The sequence below is a fragment of the Phocoena phocoena genome, chromosome 14 (assembly GCF_963924675.1).
Source record: "Phocoena phocoena chromosome 14, mPhoPho1.1, whole genome shotgun sequence".
NCBI classification, from domain to species: Eukaryota; Metazoa; Chordata; class Mammalia; order Artiodactyla; family Phocoenidae; genus Phocoena; species Phocoena phocoena.
Window position 1 is genome coordinate 10408721 of NC_089232.1, and position 24679 is coordinate 10433399.

General features: G+C 42.0%; 1 protein-coding gene across 1 annotated transcript in view; it reads left to right on the forward strand.

Moving 5' to 3' along the window:
- ACOXL (acyl-CoA oxidase like) overlaps nucleotides 1-24679 on the forward strand; it is a 364932-nt gene that overhangs the window by 220617 nt on the left and 119636 nt on the right. The window contains 3 exon segments of the mRNA XM_065891630.1: nucleotides 4553-4642; nucleotides 17838-17877; nucleotides 18461-18569. Of these exon segments, the coding sequence (XP_065747702.1) occupies nucleotides 4553-4642; nucleotides 17838-17877; nucleotides 18461-18569 (239 nt within the window).

The following is a 24679-nucleotide window of genomic DNA, read 5'->3' on the forward strand; positions in this document are numbered from 1 at the left end:
CCTTGCTGCTTTTAATGTTTTTTCTTTGTATTTAATTTTTGATAGTTTGATTAATATGTGTCTTGGCATGTTTCTCCTTGGATTTATCCTGTTTGGGACTCTGTGTTTCCTGGACTTGATTAACTATTTCCTTTCCCATATTAGGGAAGTTTTCAACTATAATCTCTTCAACTATTTTCTCAGGCCCTTTCTTTCTCTCTTCTTCTTCTGGGACCCCTATAATTCAAATGTTGGTGCATTTAATGTTGTCCCAGAGGTCTCTGAGACTGTCCTGAGTTCTTTTCATTCTTTTTTCTTTATTCTGCTCTGCAGTCGTTATTTCCACTATTTTATCTTCCAGGTCACTCATCCGTTCTTCTGCCTCAGTTACTCTGCTATTGATCCCTTCTAGAGTATTTTAAATTTCATTTATTGTGTTGTTCATCTTTGCTTGTTTCATCTTTAGTTCTTCTAGGTCCTTGTCAAATGTTTCTTGCATTTTCTGTGTTCTATCTACAAGATTTTGGATCATCTTTACTATCATTATTCTGAATTCTTTTTCAGGTGGACTGCCTATTTCCTCTTCATTTGTTAGGTCTGGTGGGTTTTTATGTTGCTCCTTCATCTGCTGTGTGTTTTTCTGTCTTCTCATTTTGCTTATCTTACTGTGTTTGGGGTCTCCTTTTTGCAGGCTGCAAGTTCGTAGTTCCCGTTGTTTTTGGTGTCTGTCCCCAGTGGCTAAAGTTGGTTCAGTGGGTTGTGTAGGCTTCCTGGTGGAGGGGACTAGTGCCTTTGTTCTGGTGAATGAGGCTGGGTCTTGTTTTTCTGGTGGGCAGGTCCATGTCTGGTGGTGTGTTTTGGGGTGTCTGTGGACTTATTATGATTTTAGGCAGCCTCTCTCCTAATGCGTGGGGTTGTGTTCCTGTCTTGCTAGTTGTTTGGCATAGGGTGTCCAGCACTGTAGCTTGCTGGTCATTGAGTGAAGCTGGGTGTTGGTGTTGAGATGGAGATCTCTTGGAGATTTTTGCCATTTGATATTACGTGGAGCTGGGAGGTCTCTTGTGGACCAGTGTCCTGCAGTTGGCTCTCCCACCTCAGAGGCACAGCACTGACTCCTGGGTGTAGCACCAAGAGCCTTTCATCCACACGGCTCAGAATAAAAGGGAGAAAAAGGAAGGAAGGAAGGAAGGAAAGAAAGAAAGAAAAGAAAAGAAAGAAAAAATAAAAGAGAATAAAATAAAGTAAGGTAAAATAAAATAAAGTTATTAAAATAAAAACATAATTATTAAGAAAAAAAATTTTTTTAAAGTAAAAAAACAAACAAACCAATAAACGGACGGATAGAACCCTAGGACAGATGGTGGAAGCAAAGCTATACAGACAAAATCTCACACAGAAGCATACACACTCACAGAAAGAGAAAAAGCGAAAAAAATAAATATATCGTTCCCCCAAAGTCCACCTCCTCAATTTGGGATGATTCGTTGTCTATTCAGGTATTCCACAGATGCAGGTACATCAGGTTGATTGTGGAGATTTAATCCACTGCTTCTGAGGCTGCTGGGAGAGATTTCCCTTTCTCTTCTTTGTTTGCACAGCTCCCGGGGTTCAGCTTTGGATTTGGCCCCACCTCTGCGTGTAGGTTGCCTGAGGGCGTCTGTTTTTCGCTCAGACGGAACAGGGTTAAAGGAGCAGCTGTTTCGGGGACTCTGGCTCACTCAGGCCGCGGGGGAGGGAGGGGCATGGAGTGCGGGGCGGGCCTGCGGCGGCAGAAGCTGGCGTGACGTTGCAGCAGCCTGAGGTGTGCCATGCGTTCTCCCAGGGAAGTTTTCCCTGGATCTCAGGATCCTGGCAGTGGCGGGCTGCACAGGCTCCCAGGAGGGGAGGTGTGGAGAGTGACCTGTGGTGGCACACAGGCTTCTTGGTGGCGGCAGCAGCAGCCTTAGCGTCTCATGCCTGTCTCTGGGGTCCGCGCTTTGAGCCGCGGCTCACGCCCATCTCTGGAGCTCCTTTAAGCGGTGCTCTTAATCCCCTCTCCTCGCGCACCCCGAAACAATCGTCTCTTGCCTCTTCGGCAGCTCCAGACTTTCCCGGACTCCCTCCTGGCCAGCTGTGGCGCACTAACCCCTTCAGGCTGTGTTCACACCGCCAATCCTCTCCCTGGGATCCGACCTCCGACCTTCGAAGCCCGAGCCTCAGCTCCCAGCCCCTCCCGCCCCGGCTGGTGAGCAGACAAGCCTCTTGGGCTGGTGAGTGCCGGTCGGCACTGATCCTCTGTGCAGGAATCTCCCAGCTTTGCCCTCCGCACCCCTGTGGCTGCGCTCTCCTCCACGGCGCCGAAGCTTTCCCCCCTCCGCGTGCCGCAGTCTCCGCCCGCGAAGGGGCTTCCTAGTGTGTGGAAACCTTTCCTCCTTCACGGCTCCCTCCCACTGGTGCAGGTCCCGACCCTATTCTTTTGTCTCTGTTTATTCTTTTTTCTTTTGCCCTACCCAGGTACATGGGGAGTTTCTTGCCTTTTGGGAGGTCCGAGGTCTTCTGCCAGCGTTCAGTAGGTGTTCTGTAGGAGCTGTTTCACGTGTAGATGTATTTCTGATGTATTTGTGGGGAGGAAGGTGATCTCCACGTCTTACTTCTCCGCCATCTTGAAGCTCCTCCACTCTGCTGCTTTTTGAGAGAGCCATTGCTCGGGTTATTTTAAATCCCTGATGGCCTGGTTTCCAGGGCAGGGTGTGAACAGTGAAAAAATGTCAGAACAACAGAGAACCTGTTTCTCCCTCTCTTGCTGGAAGATACCAGAGCAAAATGATCAAGAAAAAAGTACTTTATTTCTTCAAAATTATTATTTTGAGCCTTTAGCAGGTGTGCTTCTTATATATAACAGCTTCTTCCCAAGTCTGAGGTGGTAGGTCTCATGTTCATCTTTTCTGTACCAGAACTTGAGGGGTTATTCAAAAACATTCCAACATAGCCCTTGAGCCTTGCTCTCTTCATCTGTAAAATGGGGTAACACCTACCTCACAGGGCTACTGAGAGGAGGAAAAGGATTAAGTGAAATAATAAAACGAAGTCTGGGTCAAGCACCCGGCTCAGTATCTGGCTCGTGGCAGATACTCGATAAATGGTAGAATGCTGATGGTGAAAGTGAGTCAGCTACTCCCTTGCAGGGGAAACACTCTGGGGCCTGATCACAGTCAGAACCTGATCTCATGTGGTTTGCCCGGGAATGAGGGGGTTTACCCTGTGGTTATGATGGGGGAGGGGAGGCAAGGCTGAACTTCTCCAGGCTGGAAATGCCACCAATTTCTGTTTCCATAAATATAATCAGTTTACCTTCATGAAAGTTATGAAGGATTCCTGAGGGTTTGTGAAGATGCCTTTGCTTCTGTAAACTAACACCGTGCAGAGGGCCTGCCCGGACTGCCGTGATGCAGAGGCGGACCAGGGGAAGCAGCCGGGCATCAGAGGATGGCTCTGGGACAGGAAAGCAGGGATGCTACAGGACTTCAGGCCCTGCAGGCAGTGGGAGCCCAGAGTGCCCACTTCTGTGACTCAAGTGGCCGTTTTCAGAAATGAAGCAGGTACCCCAAGGATAATGGGTACCTTGAGGTTGGAGTATACCGCTGCCCACGGGAGCACCGTGTGTGACCCTCCCTGGCCCATGTGGCTTGAAAATTCCAACAGGGGCTGAATCTTGTCATTCCTAGACAGAGCCAAACTGCTAAGTGCACATACTCCTGGGAGAGGTGATGCGACAGCCGCCTGTGATGTAACTTACATGGTAGGGCTGATTTGGAAGCAGATTCTGAGAGTGGGAAGGATTCTGAGAGTTAAGGGGGAGGACAATGGGCTGGAAGAAAGAGAGCACAGAGGCCTTGAGAGGGGGAAGGGCCTGTGGCCAAACGCGGACAACTCTGCTCCCTCCATGTCTGGCCTGGGGCTGATCAGCTCTCTCTGGAGCAGCTGATTCTCCCAGTGTGTGTGCAGAAACACTTCATCACTTTGGAAAGGAGCAGCAGGCTACCGCCACTTAAATAGGATTTCAGGAAGTGAGAAAAGAAAAAAAGTAAAAAACTAGGTGGAAGCTGGAGTGTATATTTATGATGCAGAATATTTAATGACATGAAGAGGCAGAGTGGCAATTTAGGATTTTTTATGTTGTCTCCCAGGAATCATAGGTATATTTACTAATTAAAAAAGGGTTTGGGTGGGGGAGGCATCATTCTCCTGCATATTGTGGGATATAATCACAAATACCTTGACATTTATTCAAATTCATAAGATTTGGAAGAGAAAGAGAAAAAATTAGCATAATTTGTTGAAATATTTTGGAAAAATGTGACATGATGGTTTTCAAATGTTTTTACTACCAACAAAGGCCATACCCTCAAATAATATTTATGGACCAAAAGCTCATGGGATGGGTCAAAATTCTTAGAATGGCTATTCTGGGTAGGAGAAATAGAGTTATTTTCTTTTTTTCAATTGTGTGTATTTAATTTCAAAGAAAATGTTAGTCCTTTATAATGATGGGACTGCAAATTTAAAATCTGCTTTTCTTTTTTTTTTGCAATAGGGTTACATGATGGAAAACCGAATCTCAGGCTTAAAATGTGACACAGATATGTTTGTAACTTTTGAAGGTGACAGTGTTGTAATGCTGCAGGTAAGATTTGGGAAATATTTATTCTTTTTAAACAGCATAATTTTCAAGATCAAGAGTTATCCAGAAATCTGAAATGCTTTATATGTTTTATCTTCGTCTGATGTCTTCACTTAATTGGCAGGTGTTTTTCCCTTAAGCACTTGATTTTTGCAGTAGTTGAATTGAAGGGGTGTTAATTTATTTATTTCCTAGCTGATCTTTGATGCTGAACTATATCTTTTCTTGGCTTAAGAAAACTACTTCTTGTACATATGGAGTCATATAGATTCTACTGGGAAGGCTATTCCCAAAGAGTTTGTAAGGTCCAATTTAAAATACATAGAGTGAATGAAAATGAAAACATAACATATCAAAAAATGTTGGATGCAGATAAAGCAATGCTTAGAGGGAAATTTATAGCATTAAATGCGTACTTTAGAAAAGAGAATATGTCTCAAATCAAAAATTTTGTTCCCACCTCCAGAAAATAAAAAAGTGGAGCAAAATAAGCATAAACCAAGCATAAAAAAGAGACTAACAAAGAAAAGAGCACAAATCAATGAAATTGAAAAAGGTGAAAAATCCATGAAACAGAAAGCTAATTCTTTGAAAAGAATCAATAAAGTTGTTAACTCCCTAGCAAGAATGACAAAGACAAAAAATAGGAAGACTCAAATAACCAGTATTAGGAATGAAAAAAGATATGTAACTAGATATCCTGCAGCCACTAAAATAATAATGAGGGAATACTAGAAAATAACTTTGCATTAATAAATTTGATGACTTAGAAGAAATTACCAATTCCTCAAAAACCACAAAGACCCAAATGCAGCCACTTGAAATAGACAACCTGTGTAGTCCTATAATAGAAAAGAAATTTAATGTTTAATAATAATACAAAGAAAGCTTCAGGTCTAGGTTTCATTGGAGAATTCCATCAAACATTTAAAGAAGAGCTTTACAAAATCTCTTGCAGAAAATAGAAGAGAAGGAAACAATTCCCAACTCGGTTTCATACAGCTCGTATTACTCTGATACCAAAAGTAGAGAGTACAAAAAAGGGGAAGCTACATATCAAAAACTTGCATGACCTTAGATACAAAGATCCTCAATAAGATTTTAACAAATTAAATCTGGCAGTGTATAAAATGAATTATATACCATGAAGAAGTGGAATTCATTCCTGTTATACAAGGCAGCTTCAACATTCAAAAGTCAATCAATGTAATCCATCATATCAAGTGACTGAAAAAGAAAAAAAATCATATGATCATGTTGGTTTACACAGAAAAAGCATTTGACCAATTCCAACAATGGTTCTTGATAAAATCTCTCGGCAAACTAGGAATAGAGGGGAATTTCTGCAACTTGTGGATAAAAAAGTATCCACAAAAAACTGTAGCTAGCATCATGCTTAATGGTGAAACACCGAATGCTTTCCCCCTAAGATCAGATATAAGTCAAGGATGTCCACTGGTGCCACTGCTACTCAACATGGAGTTGGAAGTTATGGTGAGGGCAATCAGGCAAGAAAAAATAAATAAAATACATAGAGATTAAAAGGGAAAGAAATGAAAGCTGTTCTTATTTGCAAATTACATCATTGTCTACATAGAGAATCCAAAGAATCTGCAGAAAACTTCTAGAACTAATAAGTGAGTTCAGCAAGACCACAGGATATAAGATCAGTACACAAAAATCAATCAGATTTCTATATACCATTAAGGAACATGTGGAAACTGAAATTAAACATATAATATCATTTACAATTGTTTCAAAGACAACAAAATACATAGGTGTAAATCTAACAGCTATGTATAGGATCTTTATGCTGGAAATTACAAAATGCTGTTGAAAGAAATCAAAGAAGTCCTAAGTGAATGGAGAGGCATACTGAATATATTCACAGATTGGATGACTCTGCACAGGAAAGATGTCCATTTTGCCAGAACTGATCTATCTATCTATATTTATATAATGAGATTATATATTACATTATATAATTTATATAATGTAATAAAATCACAACAAAGTTTTTTGTAGACATAGACGAACTTATTCTAAGACATCATCAAGATGGTGGAAGAGGCGTTTTCTGCCATCTTTCCCCCAAAGAACACCAGTTTTGACAGTTATTCATGGATGAGAGTTCCTTTGTGAAAGTCCAGGAGTCCAGTGGAGAAGTTCCAGCACATTGTTGGAACAAACAAACAAAAAATCTGAAATTGAACACATTGAAGAGGGTAAGAGGAACAGCTTCACTTTACCTGCGTTACTCCTCTCCCAGGGTGGCACAGCTAACGGACAAAAAGACCTTCTTGGCTGGTGGTTTCTCCCATGGGGAAAATGAGAGCATGTGAGTGAACACCCAGCTTTCCCAGCTGTGCAGGACTCTGCTGTAGTAATCAAAACAGTATGGTACTGGCATTAAAGAAGACACATCGACTCATGGAACAGAATGCAGAGCCCAGAAATAAAGCCGTGCATATATGGTCAACTAATATTTGATGAGGGAGCCAAGAATATACTATGAGTAAAGTAGAGTAAATTATTTGGGGGCAGCTATTTAAGAACTGCCATTTAATGTGGGCTGGATTAAAAATTGCTTTTCTTCTGTCTCCCTCCTACCTAAATGTTGTTTTAAAAAACACTCTTTAAGAATATTCAGTAATCAGACATGGCACTAATTCACATTCTCCATCTCAGCTGATAATCCAAGTGTGTGAGGTTTTTCAACAATTTTCTCTTCAGGAGTATATTTCAAACTCAAGCGTGTGGTTCGACATTGCTTGACCCTGAAGTTGTGACTCAGTGCTTTATTTGCAAGCTCTAGCTTGTAGACACTATGGAAAGGTGGTTTAATTTAGTTATGGGAGTAGAGTCACAGTCTCTAACTATGAAGCGAAGTGGAAGCAGAGGAGAAACAGGGACAGCTTGCTTATCGTCATATAGATGGGAGCATGGGCAGTGGAAAAGAGGGACTCTGGACCATGGAGGGCAGGGATGCAGGGATGTTGGGCTGGAGGGAGGCTGAGCTGCGTGCTCAGGAGGACATGTGTCATCACAAAGAGGCAGAGCACCCATGCAGTAAGAACCCATACAGGGTTTTGAGGCCCAGGCTGAGGAAGGAAGCCAGGGATGGTCCAGTTTCACAGTCTGCTAGAAAGGAGATCACCAGAGACCTTAAAACCAGATTATGAAGCTTCCCTAGTGGCACAGTGGTTAAGAATCCGCCTGCCAATGCAGGGGATACAGGTTCGACCCCTGGTCCAGGAAGATCCCACATGCAGTGGAGCAACTAAGCCCGTGCACCACAACTACTCAGCCTGCGCTCTAGATCCTGCGAGCCACAACTCCTGATGCCCACACACCTAGAGCCTGTGGTCTGCAACAAGCGAAGCCACTGCAATGAGAAGCCCGCACACTGCAACGAAGAGTAGCCCCTGCTCGCCGCAACTAGAGAAAGCCTGCATGCAGCAGCAAAGACCCAATGCAGCCAAAAATAAATAAATTTAAAAAAAATACCTTTAGAAAACCAGATTGTGTAGGCCTTCTTTGGCCAGTTTTCCAGATGGACATCTTCCAGACACATGCTGGAAAAATACTACCTCAAGCTATGATCAAAGCTTATCAAGAGATGGAAACAACTGATTTTATAAGTGGTGTGGATCAGGGGTCCCCAAGACCACCCCCAGGTTGGATAATTCTGTAGGAGAACTCACAGGGTGCCACATATAGTCATACTCATGGCTAGGATTTATTGTAGCAAAAGGATAAAACACAAACTCGGCAAAGGGAAAAGGCACATGGGCAGAGTCCAAAGGAAACCAGGCATGAGCTTCCAAGACTCCTCTCCCAGTGGAGTCACAGAGGACATGCTTAATTCTTCCAGCAGTGAATTGTGACAGTACATGTGAAACACTGTTTACCGGGGAAGCTCGTCAGAGACTCAGCATCCAGGGTTTTTACTGGAGGCTGGTCACATAGGTACCCTCTGCCTAGCACATATTAGAACTCCAGATTTTCGGACAGAAAACAGGTGTTCAGCACAAACCGTATTGTTTGCACAAAGTGTTTAGGCACAGAGAGCCACCCTTGTCAGTCACAGGATGATGGGAACCCTCCCCAAATCCAGGTTCCCAGATGCCAGCCAAGGGCATCCTTGCAAGCACACCCTTCCAAGAACAGCAGTCTCAGGCCTTCTGTGTTAACTCTTCCGCAGTGGTGCTCTAAGATAAGGCAGATGCCCTTCCTGATTTCATTGCTAAGAAAATGGAAGATTAAAGGTGGTGGTGAGTGGGGAAGCATTCCCACAACATCCAGGATTAGAAGGAGAGAAGATCCTTAGACACTGCACCATAGATAAGAGGATTAAAACCCAAGGGGATGACTTCTGGTTCGAGATCATGGCATGAACACCAACAAGGCAGCTCTTTCCTCTTCAATCCTTTTGAAATAACTAGAAGAAAGAATAGAGGGGAACAGATCTGGAGGGGCATTGACAGTGGTAGAGGGGCCATCAGAAGACAAAGGAGTTTGATAAATTTCTGGAGAATGGGAAGCAGATGGGATGGAATTGATGGATGAGCTCAAGGGAACACTGATGGAAGTTGGAGTTGTTTCTTTTGGATGTCTCTGGAGAGATGCTGAGTCACAGGGATTGAGAGCAGGAGAGGGATTGGGGCAGAGAGCCAGGCATTTCTCTGAAGGCTTGTCTGATGGCAGGACAGCCATCCTCCCCACATCAGAGAACTTGACTATAGCAGTAGCATCTGCCATAGCTCTGGAAACCTACAGTAGGAAGGACACTTTGGTTGCCCAGGGAGGGCTTAGTCTCCTGGGGTGAGAGACTGAGATTTGCTGGGGAAGGAGTGGGGGCAGCCTGCCTGCTTGTTGCCAGTTGACACAGCCTACCAGGAAACCTACAGCTGACATGCCCTGCTTTGTACCCAGAGCTTTCAGACTGCCTGGCATCCACCCAATGGTGGAGAAGGTGGTGCTAGCTACCCTCCACTGGTCAACCTGGCCTTCCACTTGAGTGTTGGAATCAGCCCATGTTGGGGAGGCTATCCCTCTCTGGGCTGGATTCTGTTTTGATTCCACTTATCGAAGCAGAAGTAGACATTTCAGGAGACCAAGGGACAGAAACTGGTCAGTAATTTTCATAGCATTCTTCCATTACAGGGCTTTCAACCCTCTGCCTGAAGGTGGGATTCTTTAGCGATCCTGAAGATACTAGAGCTGCTGTCCCATGATTGAGGAGATGTGGACAGAGCAGGCACATGCTTCAGAGTTTCTGCAGGCTTTATATATTTCCCTTTAAGCAAGATAGAAGGTCTTCTGACCCTTTCATTATTTTCCTGGGGCAGAGGTTGTAGGCCCTTGGTGAAATTTAATTACACCCTCCACCAAATCCAATTACTGCCTACACCCATGAAATCCCATTATAACTTTCTTTTGCTTCATTAGAGGTACCCTAGGACAGGTCCCTTCTTAATCCACAGATTTCCTAAGGAATGTCAGTCAGAGGCTTTGCATACATTGTTTATTACTCCAAGAGCATATATGCGAAAATGCAAATGACCTACAGCCTGACTTGCTTAAAAGCCAAGCATGTATCTAGTTTCCTGTAAGAAAGCTGATTCCTTAGGGATTTCAGGCCCCTAGGGGTATTTTCCCAATGATACTCAGATATTTTGTTTTGTTTTTCTTATTATTTCCAACTTTTGAAAATTTCAAACAGAAATTTCAAGAGAAAATTGAAAGACTAGTGCAATAACACTTGCGCATGTTTTCTACTTCCAAATGTTAGCATTTTGCTATATTTAAGTGGTCTCTTTCTTATTCTCTTTATACACATATTTGTGTGTGTGTGTGTGTGTAACCATTTGAAAGTTGCAGACATCAGACACTTCATCCCTAAAAACTTCGATATTCATTTTCTAAAATAAGGACATTTTCTTACAAAAGCACAGTACTATCATCACACCTAAGCAAATGAACAAAAATTCCATAATACAGGTTATCTAATTAGGATGATCAGAAACTTAAGGAAAAACCATAGCACATGAAAGAAGGAGCAATATGAACAAATAGAATAAGTGGCACTGGGAGAAGCAAAAACCAATTAATATCCCTGGAGATGTGTGATGACCTTGCATCCATAAGACGAAAACACCCTGCCGTGACAGTGAGCACTCAGAGAACCATAGTGCATTAAACCATAGTAATCATAGTGCCAAGAACCATAGTAGATTAAAATTATATGTTTGCTTAATTTTAAAAAATCCAATATAGGGCCTCCCTGGTGGCGCAGTGGTTGAGAGTCTGCCTGCCGCTGCAGGGGACACGGGTTCATGCCCCAGTCCGGGAGGACCCCACATGCCGCAGAGGGGCTGGGCCCGTGAGCCATGGCCGCTGAGCCTGCGCGTCCGGAGCCTGTGCTCCGCAACGGGAGAGGCCACAACAGTGAGAGGCCCGCGTACCACACACACAAAAAAATCCAATATAAAGGCCAAAGGATAAATTTGAGAAAACTTCTTAGAAAGAAGATCAGCAAAACTAAGTGAAGGTAAGTAAAAGGGAAAGGCTGAGAGACATGGATGATCGTGTCTAGGAAACTGATGACATTCCTGAAAGGGGGAGCAGAGAACACAGACAGGCAGACAAATCCAGAGAAATAAAAGAAGACAATTTTCCAGATCTGAAAAGAGTCACAAGTCTTGAAATTGGCAGGACCCACCAGAAAAGGTCAGAGCCTGAAAACAGCCTGCAGAATTTCAGATCACCAAGTAAGGACAAAGAGAGGGCTGCCAAACTTTAGACTGAGGAAACATCAGACTATTTACTAAGAAAAGAGAGTCAGATTGACCTCAGCCCTATTAGCGGCAGCGCTGAAGGCTGGGGCAGCGCCTCTCAACTCCACTGCACCCATACGTTCCTAGGGATCTTGTTCACATTCAGATTCTGGGGTGGGTCCGCATTTCTGCTTTCTAGCAAGCTCCTCGGTGATGTTGACACTGCTGGTCTGTGGACCACACTTTGAGTGACCGGGGTCTGAAATAAAATGGAACAATGCCTTTAGAATTCAGAAGAAAGTTACTTTGAACGTAAAATTTTATAGCTAGCTAAATTATTCATCACATATGAGCCCGATTTACAGATATTCAAATGCTCAGGAAGTTTACCTTGCCATGCACTTTCTGAACAATATTACTTGTAGATGAACTGGAGAAAAGCATAAAAGGAATTAAGAATTAGAAAGACATCTATGCTTTCTAGAGCTAATCCAAGAGGAGTATGTATAAAGAAATACCTGCATAGTAGTGGTGTAGCAGGCCCAGAACACAATTAGTCCAAATTAGAACAGGAAGTCAGAAGGAACACAAGAATGACTTCGAGAAGGAAATGATTTCGGGTCAACAAATAGAATGATTAAGAAGCAGGGAGGTCTTAGTGATGATGGAAAAGGCATATGGTTCTTCTTGAAACAAGGGGAGAAATAGTCCATTAAGACTCCAGGAAAAGTAAAGCTACTCAATAAAAAGCGTGTTCCAAATCGGAAGCAGACTAAAACATAACACAGGAATCTGTTTGACCTTGACCTTTGGAAGCTGCTGCTTCTAGGAGAACAAAAACTACTTAAGAATGGGTATTTCTGGAGTGAGGTCCTGGAAGTAAGGGATTGGAGAGGAGACATTTACTTTTTATTTAAGACCATAATATGGCTTGAAGTTTTTAAAAATTTCCAAAAAATTGAAAAAATTTAAAAATCAAATTTATTTAAAACCATGAAAAGAAATAGTGCCTCCCTTAAATATAAAAAGTGAGGGAGGGGAGAGAAAGAAGAAAGAGTAACAAAGAAAGGGAGGGAGGCCTCTTCAAGAGAATAAAGGCCACACACACACACACACACACACACACACGCACGCACGCACACCCACACCTTACTCTTCAGCCCTAATGTTCTCCCCACCCCCATCACTGGGGTGAATCCCAAATTCTTCTCCCAGATGTGCTGGACCTCAGGTATTACAATGGGGTTTGGGGACAGGTATGGTGTTGGGTGAGGACTGGACCTCAGGCTGCAGAACCTGGACACCCTCTGCTCCTGGAAAGAACCGCGCAGTAAACCAGAAAGGACATTCTCACTGGGGCCCCAGCCTTCTGGCTGTAGGTGAACCCTAGTGGTCAGCAGGTGGAGATGTTGAGTTGCCAGAAAAAACACAGTGCCGATACTCCTGAAATCAGAGGTTGGGTCAACCCAACTGCAGGGCCTCGAGTATCAGTTCTAAAAGGCACTGAGGTCTGGCTGCAAGAGCAGGGGTACAAGGAGCAGCCGGTACGGGGGTGATCAGTCTGCAGATGACAACTCTGCTTTCCTGAGAGGCAAAACTGCTTTCCTCTTCTGAGGGCCTCTTGGAGAGAACAAGGGCGTGGGCTGAGGGTCTGCTGACCCAGCAGAATCAGAGGCAAATAGTTGCAGCTTACCTTCCCAGAGATCTACAGATGGGGAGTTACACGCAGAATCACCCCTGATGATGGCAGAAACAAAGAGAGGTGTGTGAAATCGGACCAGAGGTAGGCAGAGGCCAGCCTAGTGAAGGCCGCGAAGGCCATCGGTGGGGCAGCGGGAGCAGGCTTGGGACCGAGTCTCAGCCTAGAGGAAGGAGGTGCTGCCCAGGCCAGGGGGCTGCCGTTGGAAATAGCGGGAGGGGGACAGCTCGAAGGTCTGCTTGGGGATAGAATCGATACGAAGCATTTACAAAACGTGCTCGTTCATTTTGGGGAACTTGGAGGGACGTTTAGATGATGAACTCTTAGAAAAGCTGACCAAGGTAGTTTGAACAGACGTTTTAGTTTTCTCTTTCCAAATCCATTGACCCATAACGGAGCTGGCACTAATTCTTTCAAAACCAGATGTTCCAGCATCTAACTATTGAAAGTTCTCCTCAAGAGCTCCATGTGTGAGGTTTGGGAGAAAGAGAGCCTTCTGAACCTTTATCTGTACTTCTGTGCTCATCAAAGTGACTTTATTTTCTGCACGGAAATCAATCTCTCTCCCTCCCTCTCTCTCTCTGTCTCCTTGTCTCCCTTCCTTCTTTCCTTCCTTCCTTCCCTCTTTCTTTCTTCTTTCTTTCCTTCTTTCTTTTCTTTCTTTTTTCTTTCTTTCTTTCTTTTTCTTCTTTCTTTCCTTCCTTCCTTCCTTCCTTCTTTCTTTTTCTTTCTTTCTTTCTTTTCTTTCTTTTCTTCTTTCTTCCTTCCTTCCTCCCTCTGTCCCTTCCTTCCTTCCTTCCTCTCTTTCTCTCTTTTTCTTTCCTTCTAGCCAGGGAATCTTTACAGATTGTCCTCTAAGAAATCTTACCTTGATGGGATATCCAGCATCTAAAAGAGGAAAATAACGTCCTTAGTGGAGGATCATGTCCAGTTGGCCTTTTCTGCAACCTCACTCCCTGGGTGACACCTGAGCTGCCCTAAGGTACCTTGAGTTGCCAGAAGTAGCTGTAATAAGAACACGCAGTTACTTTTGTGTCTGCCCATCCTCCCGGGACCCTAAGGGCCAGGTCCAGCTTCGTGGGGCAAAATCTGTGCAGTCGTACAGGACCTCGTGCTCAGAAGGGCCTGTGCTTGGTTTGGTGCTCTGCTCTCACCATCTTGAAATTCTTAATAATTTTTGAACAAGGGACCCTGCATTTTTGTTTTGCCCCAGGTCCCAAATTCCATAGCCGGTCCTGCCTAGGGCATGATTTGGGACCCCACTGCCACAAGTACTGCCATTTTGAGTGAATCCATCTCCCTACGTGGTATAGACCTGAGTGCAGCCTCACTACCTGCCTTGCCCTGTTACAGAGCGGCTGACATCTGCTGGCTTTTCCTTAGAGGCCGTGTTTGCTATCCTAATTGACTCTAAGCGTTTCTGCCTCGGTACCAGATACTACTTGTTAGACTTTTAAATCCAAGTTTCACTGTAGCTGGCATAAATCAGTGAGATACTCAGCATGTAGAAATGCTAGTTGCTTCCTAGAGGCCTTGAAAAGCCATTCGACCTAAAAAGTAATGTTTATTGATGCTCCATAATCAGTGTTCCCTGATGCATAGGATATTCGTTACAAATGCACGTTCGTGATGTCATTATTCTGCATACTTGCTCAGGCTCATGGCTTCCAAATGTTGGCTGTAGATTAGCTTGATTCCTTCTGCAGATGGGATCTTTTACAAAAGGCAAGAACATAGCTGTTCTAGCTGCTTAGTCCCCAGGAGTTCTCTTAAGAAAGGGACTCCTGAGCAGGTGCAGCAGGACTCAATCCCTGGGAATTTATCAAGTAAATAGAAGAAAATAAAGAGTATTCACATGTTGAGCAAGAGAACTGTGTGAAGAGCCACAGAAACAATCACCTGGAAAGAAATAACCTCACAGGTTGTCTTAAGAAAATCTGGTGTAAGTTTTCAAAACACCAGACCTAGATAAGGATGTAATTGCTTGTATTGAAAGGAAACATATTTTATTTTATAAAATAGGTTTATTTTACTACTGGGTTCATTTTTAAATAATGAAATCTCTGTTACAACTAAAACATTCAATGTATGCAAATTTTACTGAATTTCCTAGTTTTGATCATCATTATTGCACGTGAGATATCACTTTTGGGGTGATCTGGGTGATGACTATACAAAACCTCTCTGTTCTATTTTAATTTTGCAACTTTTTGTGTATATAATTATTTTAAAATAGAAAGTTAAAATTATATATATTTAAATATAGTATATTATATATTTTATATAATTTATTTATATTTTAAAGTTTATTATTTTTTATATAATTTATATATATGTTATAATGTATTCAGGAACACATACATGAGGTTAAAAAAGCACATCTTCATTGCACGCTCAGTTGAGAGGGTGACTGATCTATCTTTGCTTCCCCCTGGTCATTTATCAAATAAAGTACTGAATTTAGAGACTGTCCTGCCCAAACCCCATGGTAGCTGATAGCTTCAACCACTTAATTCTTCACCAAGGGGCATCAATAGCAGAAAATAAACTCATTTTTAAAAATCAGGTTTTCTTGTCTCATGACCTAGAAAAAGAGGAATGATTCCAAAAGCAAGGAGCAAAAAGTAAAGAGAAAGGAGCAAAGATCTAAACTGAGGAATCTGCTTTTGTGATATTAGCTAGGCCCCAGTGTGTCTATCTTTTAAGTTTAGCACCTAAACTGAGTTATTATGTTCTTCTAATTTTTTTTTTTTTTTTTTTTGCGGTATGCGGGCCTCTCACTGTCGTGGCCTCTCCCGTTGCGGAGCACAGGCTCTGGACGCGCAGGCTCAGAGGCCATGGCCCACGGGCCCAGCCGCTCCGCGGCATGTGGGATCTTCCTGGACTGGGGCACAAACCCGTGTCCCCTGCATCGGCAGGCGGACTCTGAACCACTGCGCCACCAGGGAAGCCCTGTGTTCTTCTAATTTTAAATCTAGCTAAAACAAGTTGATTTTCCCAATGTAAGTTGCTTAAATCAGAAAGGTGGACGTAGAGACAAAAGTTAAAGGAAATTACTAAGGAATTGAAAAGATCAGATGAGATACTAAACATAGGAAGGAGATTTATTTATTTATTCACTTATTTAAGAAAGATTCCTCAACTCCTGTCTCTGTGTTGCACATTGTTTGAGGGCACAAAGATGAACAAATTCCGACCTCCTGGCACTTGCCTTCCAGGCAGCAGAAGGACAAGAAACCAATAGCAAGTTGTAATGCTCTCTGTCCTCAGGTAGCAATAAATTCAATGTGGAAAAATAAAGCAAGTAAAAGTATGAGGGGAGGGGTGGGAATCAGACCAATTTTTAATGCTGGGAATGTTTTTGCTCTTGTAACAAAGGGTGATGGAGTTAGAGCCATCATAACTTTAACAGATGAACAAAAACAAAGGATGTGTTAATCCTAGTGATGTTGGTGAAACTGACCTTGATTGCTATATCATTTTAAGTTTAATTCTAGTCAAGGTTAATTTCTCCCATTTTCCCATTGCTAGTAGTGTTCGATTTTTACACTTACTATGTGTAGCAGAAGCCACAATAAAGGTTAGGTCCTTTGACCCATAATACGGTGATCCTCAAGCTCATTGGACCTAATGCCCTCTTTTTCATAGTAAATATTTTGTGACACCCCCTTTATTATCCTGAAATGAAGTCATGGGTAATATAACTTATCTAGACACATGATTTCAAGAATTCAAGACAATACTTCAAAGAAACAAAAGGAATGTGTAATAAGCATAACAACATAGTAAGACTTAACAATGCCTCTATACATGGAGTTGCTGTAGCATCTTCAGTGTAGACCAAAGTCCAGGCTATGGACCAATCATAACTGGGAACATCGCACCAGCTTACACGTCACTGACCTAAAGCCAGTCCCATGGCTGCCTCGAATTCAAGGGGACATGGGAGTTTAATCTTCCACAGACCCAGGTTGGGGAGAATCTGAAAGCTTTAGTGTAAGAGTCAGGCTCTGGGTTATCAATTGGCTTCATGAGTGTGAGCGCATGGCATTCAACAGGACACTGGATGTGGCACAGTCCTCTGTTGGGTTAGAGTGTCCCATGCATTGCCTGGCTCTGCCCACCAATGCCAGTAAAGTCACCCAGGCAAATGTGCCGTGACAAGTTTCCAGCATCCCTCTCATGGTCAGGGTGGCCCTCTTTAAGAACCATTGCATCAGTCAAGCTCATTGGATTTATTCTCAGGTAATAATCAAAAAGAGGACAGCGCTATTTGTCTGAATATATTGATACCAAGGAATATTAATGACAGCATAAAATTGGAAACAACATAAATATCTAATTGAATGGAAATGTTTAATTAGGTATGATTTCTCCAAAGAATATTATACAGCCATTAAACAGATAAATAGAATCCAAAACGGATTGTGAACCGAAAATATCATTTATGATATCCTATTGATTGAAAGCATTATAACATTTTATGTAATCTATATAAAAACATGAATGTATGTGAAATGAAGAAGGAAATATTCTAAAATTGGTACTCATATGAGAATGAATAAGCAACTTACGGCTGTGTAACAACCCCACCCCCAAAGTTACTGCCTTATAACGACACGCAATTGTTAGTTCATCGTTTGTAGGTTGGCAGTTTGGGCTGAGCTCTCGTGATGTGATTTCTCTGCTGGCCTCACCGGGGCTCACTCCTGCCTGGCAGTCGGCTGGGCTGGAGGCGCGGCGGGGCAGGCTGGCCCAAGGTGGCCTCACTGACGTGCCTAGCAGTTGCTGCTCACCGTCACCTGGGCCTCTCTCTACAGCAGCCTAGCCCTGGACATCTTCTTTTAACAAACCTGGACAAGCATGCAGTGTTTTAGGCCCACGTTATAACTTTAAAGCTGTGAGGAAAGCAATTGATGGAGATTGTTTTACTGTACATTTCAGTATGATTCCCCAAAGGCCTAATCAACCATAGAATATCAGAGGCAAAAAAGAAAACAGACCAGCCACCCATCTGGTCCAGGGAAGGCAAGTAGGTTTTATCTGAAGTGTCACCTAAAATGGTTGGTCTTGGGACCACATTAAAGGCTGATGCCTCAAAGGGAAAAGAGAGCAGTTAGCTAGTTAAGCTGGCCATGGGGAATGGAGGGAGAGTTGGTGAGTAAGGGCCACACACCTGCTGTGGGGAAGTGGAGGCCTCATGAAGGATGAGTCTTGTCTTTGGGTCCTTCCAAAGGGTTTGCTAGAAGTAGCTGGACCTTACCTTGCTGCAGCAGTTAAAGACACTCTGTCATTTATTGCGTTTTTGACAAATGGCTGACAAGTGATAAACTCTATGTGCAGGTTGTGGTTCAGAACTGCTGGCTCAGTACACCAAGCAGTGTGAAGAAAGACCCATCTCCAGCCTGCTCCGAAACTGGATGGAATCGGGGGGTGACAAGCTGAGAACCAGGTATGTGACCATTCAGGCTGCCAGCATCGTTGACCGGGTGTCTTATTCTTGAGCCTGAGTATACAGGGCCTTGTCATGGCACAGCTCACTCCTGTTTAAATTTTAAATATTGATATAAAAGAGAGCATCAACAAGAGCCTACTGTATAGCATAGGGAACTCTACTCATTATGCTGTAATAACCTATATGGGAATAGAATCTGAAAAAGCATAGATACACGTATGTGTATAGCTAAACCACTTTGCTGTACACCTGAAACTAACACAATGTTGTAAATCAACTACACTCCAATATAAAATTTAAAAAATATTGATATGTGGAAAAAATAAATGGATATGTATCTTCAGTACTCATGCACCCACAAACCACCTTAAGAACGAGAACATTGCTAATTCTGTTCTTCCTACACCTGTTCCTTCTTTTTGGCATGTTCACTGTTCCAAGGACTTTACAGGTTTTAATCCTAAACACCCCATGAGGCAGGTTATTATTTCCATCTCACAGATGAGGAAACAGGCACAGAGGTTAAGTGTTTTGCCCAAGGTTACATGCCACTAGGTGACAGAGCTAGGATTTGAACCCAGATAGTCTGGCTTCAGGATCTGTGCTTTGGGTTGTTTTCATTGATTTTTTCGTATTGTCTTTAAACTTGGTAAATAAGGCATAATGTGTGTGGTATTCTATAGCTTCCTGTTTTCAGGTTCATCCAAGTGGTTGTGTGTGGTTGAAGAGCTTCTGTCTGTGCTCATAATATTTCATCATGTGTCTGTGCCACAAGTTGCTCATCCATTTTAATCTCCAGTATCAGTGGATATTTGGGTTGTCTTTTTGACATTTTGAACACGCTCTCATGAAAAATCTTGTATATGTTTTCTGGGGAATGTGGGCAAGAATTTCTACAGGGCTTTCAAATTTAGTTGCTGTGACTCAGAGAAATACGTTCTCCATCACCATGGACACCCACACACCCATAGAGTCTCCTACCCTCCCTCCCCACCACAGGCACAAGTGAAACAAACATTTCATGAAACAATGCTCATCCTATTACTCATAATGCTCTCTGATATTTTTTAATTTTGTTTTTTAAAAATACTGATCTCAATCCTTTAAACTGATTTCGTGAGCCATTTTAGCCATTTGCAATCTATTGTTTGAAAAACACTTCTCAGTAGCATATATGACCCAGGAGTGAAAGTGCTGTGTTGTGGGTATGCCAATGTTCAACTTTACTACATCATGTCAAATTATTTTTCAGTGATTGTACAAATTTATATCCCCACCAGGAGCATGTGTCTTGTAGAACTAACACTTGGTATTATCAGACTTAATTTTTGTCGATATAACATAAGAAAAAGATCTCTCACTATGCTTTAAAATTGCATTTACATATTACTGTTACAACTGAGTATGCTTTCACATGTCTATTTGCCATTTGTATTTCTTCCTATGTGAAATGCCTGTCATGCCTTTTGCCAATTTTTCTTTCACTTTTTTTTTTCTTTTTTGGTCTTAGTCTTATTGACTTTTAGATGTTACAGTTCTCTTCTCCAAGTTTGTGGCTTGTCTTATATTTTCTTTGTGGTGTTTTTTGATTAACAGAAATTCTTAAATTACAATTGAGTTTATCAATCTTTTCCATATCTTGTCTACTTTGACGTCATGAAATATACATTTTTTAAAGTTTGAGAGTTTCACCTTTCACATTTAACTCTTGAATCCATTAGAAATTTTTGTCTGTGGTGTGAGGGAGGGATTTAATTTCTTTTTTTTTTCTCCTGTAGGGATTGTCAGTTGTTCCAGCCCCATATACTGAATTGACTGTCTTTCCCAAGTGATCTGGAATGTCCCCTCTGACATTTATTAAACTTTTATATATGCAGGAGTCCATTTGGGGGCTGTTTGGTTCCTAGACTGTTTGTATATTCTTAATTCAACAATACACCATCTCAATTCCACTAGATTTATAATAGTATTATATGGTACTTATTATATATAATATTATTATATTATTACCTTTAAAATATAATTCAGAATTGTTGGCTATTCTGGGTCTTTTGCATGTCCACTTAAGTTTTAGAGTTAAGTTTATCAAGTTCCTCCAAGAAAGAAAAGAACTTGCATACACCAAAAGGACGAATTTTGTATAGTTGCCCTTATATAAAGTGTCTAGAGTAGCCAAGTTCATAGAGACAGAAAGTAGAATAGTGGTTACCAGGGGCTAGGAGGAGGAAGAAATGGGAGTTAGTGTTTGCTGGGTACAGAATTTCAGTTTGGGAAGGTGAAAAAATTTTGGAGATGCATATTGGTGATGGTTGCATGATCAAGTGCACGTACTTAATGCCACTGAACTGTGCTCTTAAAAATGGTTAAGGTAGTAGATTTTATGTTGTGTTTATTTTACCACAATTTAAAAAGATCTACTGGAATTTTCTTTGAAAGTGTATTAAGTCTATAGATTTGCAGCAAAATTGACAGGCTTATAAAACTGAACTTCCTCTCAGAAATGTTAATCTCCCAAGTGTCTCCCAGAGTTTGATAATTTCTTTCAAACATAGTATAACCTTAGACAGATTTATTACTAGGTACACTAGAATTTTGTCGTTGTTGTAAAAAGAATATTTTTTAAATTCTGGGTTTTGTTGTTGCTATTTTATTATACGCGCAGTTGGATTTTGTACAATATATAAACCTGACCTTAAAAATTTCTTTTAAATGTGACTATAGATTCTTTGAGGTAGACAGCCCTACTATCTGCAGATAATGAATTTTTCTTTCTTCCTTTCCAGTTATTCTTTTTTGTGAGAAAGTATTTTATCCCTGGTTTTAAAAAGAATTAGTTTAATATTTCACTATTAAGAATGACATTTGCTAAAGTTTTTTGATAGACACACTTTACTTCCTAAAGAAGCTCCTTTTACTGTTATTTTTAACATATTCTTCTTATTATTAGATGAATTTTACTGCAAATGATTTTTATCTATTCTGAGATTTCTTCTTTAATCAGTTAATATGATAAATAACCCCTGCATGCTTAAGAAACTCTCAATTTTGTTTAGTGACTTATGCTCATAAATGTGCTGCCTCCTTTGTGCTACTTTTTTATTTATTTATTTATTTATTTATTTTTTATGCGTTACGCGGGCCTCTCACTGTTGTGGCCTCTCCCGTTGCGGAGGACAGGCTCCGGACGCGCAGGCTCAGCGGCCATGGCTCACGGGCCCAGCCGCTCCGCGGCATGTGGGATCTTCCCGGACCGGGGCACGAACCCGTGTCCCCTGCATCGGCAGGCGGACTCTCAACCACTGCGCCACCAGGGAAGCCCCTGTAGTCTATCTTAAAGCTGGAAACATCAGATCCCATATCCTAGGACTGTTTCACTTAAGTCTCGCTCGGTTTGGGGGTGGTTTTTTTTTTTTTGAAGTTTTTACTTTATACAGTTTCCCTTGGTTTTGTCTGTTTGTCCTTGCACACTCTAAAAAGTCAGTGAATCTTTTTAATATTTCTAGCCCTGAATGGGCATTTTGTGGAAAGCTGATAGCTTTCCCCGAAATTTATTAGCTGGAAAATTTCCAACATATAAGGAGTTGAAAGAACAGTACAATTCCCATCAGAATCAGTTCCATCCATTCAGGAATCGTGTTCTCTAGCTAGCTACAAATCATCTGCCCCTCTATTTCTCTTCCAGATAGCGGAGCAGGGCTTGTTTCCATCATTTCAAAAGCAAAACAGACTCTCGCCGATATGCAAATCTATATTTCTAGCAAGTCTTCCAAGATAGACTTGAGATGTGCCAAAGGCAGTATTCCAATTGTAAATATTTGGAAAGTTCCAGTCCATTTATTTTGTCTCTGTTATTAACCTCCAAAACAGTGCACTTCTCTCTCCCACACATCCTGGTTTTACTGATTCAGTCTGGCTGTGTTTATCTCCTTAGGTCCCCAAACCTTACTTACTCTCATTTTTATGTATATTAAGAAAAGCCTTTGTCATCCAACACATTTCCACACACATAGTGTATGGGGCACTTCTCTAGGTGTTAACAATACAGCAGTAACTGTGGGTTCTTAGCCTTCATGGAGCTTACATGCAAGTAGAGCCGTTGGATGGCAGTCTTACTGACAACTCACAAGAGAAGTACCCATGAGCAGGTGGGGACAGGAGGAAAGAAGGGATGAAAACTTCCTGGTGCCCTGAAATCCCTCCAGGTAGGCGGCCATTTGTATGGACACCCAGAGGCTAGCCTTCATCTGAACAGTGGGGGGAGTCAGTCATGGTACTGGAAAGGTTCCATGAGACTAGGTGAGGAGGCCAGGGCTTGGCTCTGATTGGGGCTGTACTTGGTTCTGCAACAGCTCCATTCTGCCCTTTCTTGTCCCAGTGAGTGCTGCCTCTCCCCCTCTCCTAAGGGGTTGACACTGGAGCCCTCACGGATCTCATCAGCCTGTGGATCCCTAGGAGACTGTGGAGGCTGAGGAAAGGCAAGCTTCTGTGCTGTACTTGAATGCTGTGCCATTTATATTATGAACATTTTCAGACACTCAGGGAAATAGAAATAATTGTAGGGAACATTCATATCCTCACCATAGAGAGTCAGCTATTAACCTGTGGCTGTGATTACTGTATCACATATATATCCATGTACCAACCCCTCAACCCATCCTTCAATTCATCTTTTCTTCTGCTGGTGCACTTCAAAGTAAACAGCAGACATCAACATACTTCTAAATAATAAATAATTTGGAATGAGCATCATTAACTAGAGTTCAATATTTGGTTACAGGTTTTTCTACTTATGTAGAATTTACCTACAATGAAAGACACAAATCTTTTTTTTATAACATCTTTATTGGAGTATAATTGCTTTACAATGGTGTGTTAGTTTCTACTTTATAACAAAGTGAATCAGCTATACATAACCATATATCTCCATGTCTCCTCCCTCTTGCGTCTCCTTCCCACCCTCCCTATCCCACCCCTCTAGGTGGTGACAAAGCACTGAACTGATCTCCGTGTGCTATGCGGCTGCTTCCCTCTATCTGTTTTACATTTGGCAGTGTATATAAGTCCATGCCACTATCTCACTTCATCCCAGCTTACCCTTCCCCCTCCCCATGTCCTCAACTCCATTCTCTACATCTGCATCTATATTCCTGTCCTGCCCCTAGTTTCTTCAGCACGTTTTTTCTTTAAAAGATTCCATATATATATACATATATATATATGTTAGCATACGGTATTTGTTTTTCTCTTTCTGACCTACTTCACTCTGTATGACAGACTCTAGGTCCATCCACCTCACTACAAATAACTCAATATCGTTTCTTTTTATGACTGAGTAATATTCCATTGTATATATGTGCCACATCTTCTTTATCCATTCATCTGTCAGTGTACACTTAGGTTGCTTCCATGTCCTGGCTATTGTAAATAGAGCTGCAGTGAACATTGTGGTACATGACTCTTTTTGAATTACGGTTTTCTCAGGATATATGCCCAGGAGTGGGATTGGTGGATCGTATGGTAGTTCTATTTTTAGTTTTTTAAGGAACCTCCATGCTGTTCTCCATAGCGGCTGTATCAATTTACATTCCCCCCAACAGTGCAAGAGGGTTCCCTTTTCTCCAAACCTTCTCCAGCATTTGTTCTGTGTAGATATTTGATGATGGCCATTCTGACTGGTGTGAGGTGATACCTCATTGTAGTTTTGATTTGCATTTCTCTAATGATTAGTGATGTTGAGCATCCTTTCATGTGTCTGTTGGCAGTCTGTATCTTCTTTGGAGAAATGTCTATTTAGGTCTTCTGCCCATTTTTGGATTGGGTTGTTTGTGTTTTAAATATTGAGCTGCATGAGCTGCTTGTAAATTTTGGAGTTTGTCCGTTGCTTCATTTGCAAATATTTTCTCCCATTCTGAGGGTTGTCTTTTGGTCTTGTTTATGGTTTCCTTTGCTGTGAAAAAGCTTTCAGTTTCATTAGGTCCCATTTGTTTATTTCTGGTTTTATTTCCATTTCTCTAGGTGGTGGGTCAAAAAGGATCTTGCTGTGATTTATGTCATAGAGTGTTCTGCCTATGTTTTCTTCTAAGAGTTTGATAGTGTCTGGCCTTACA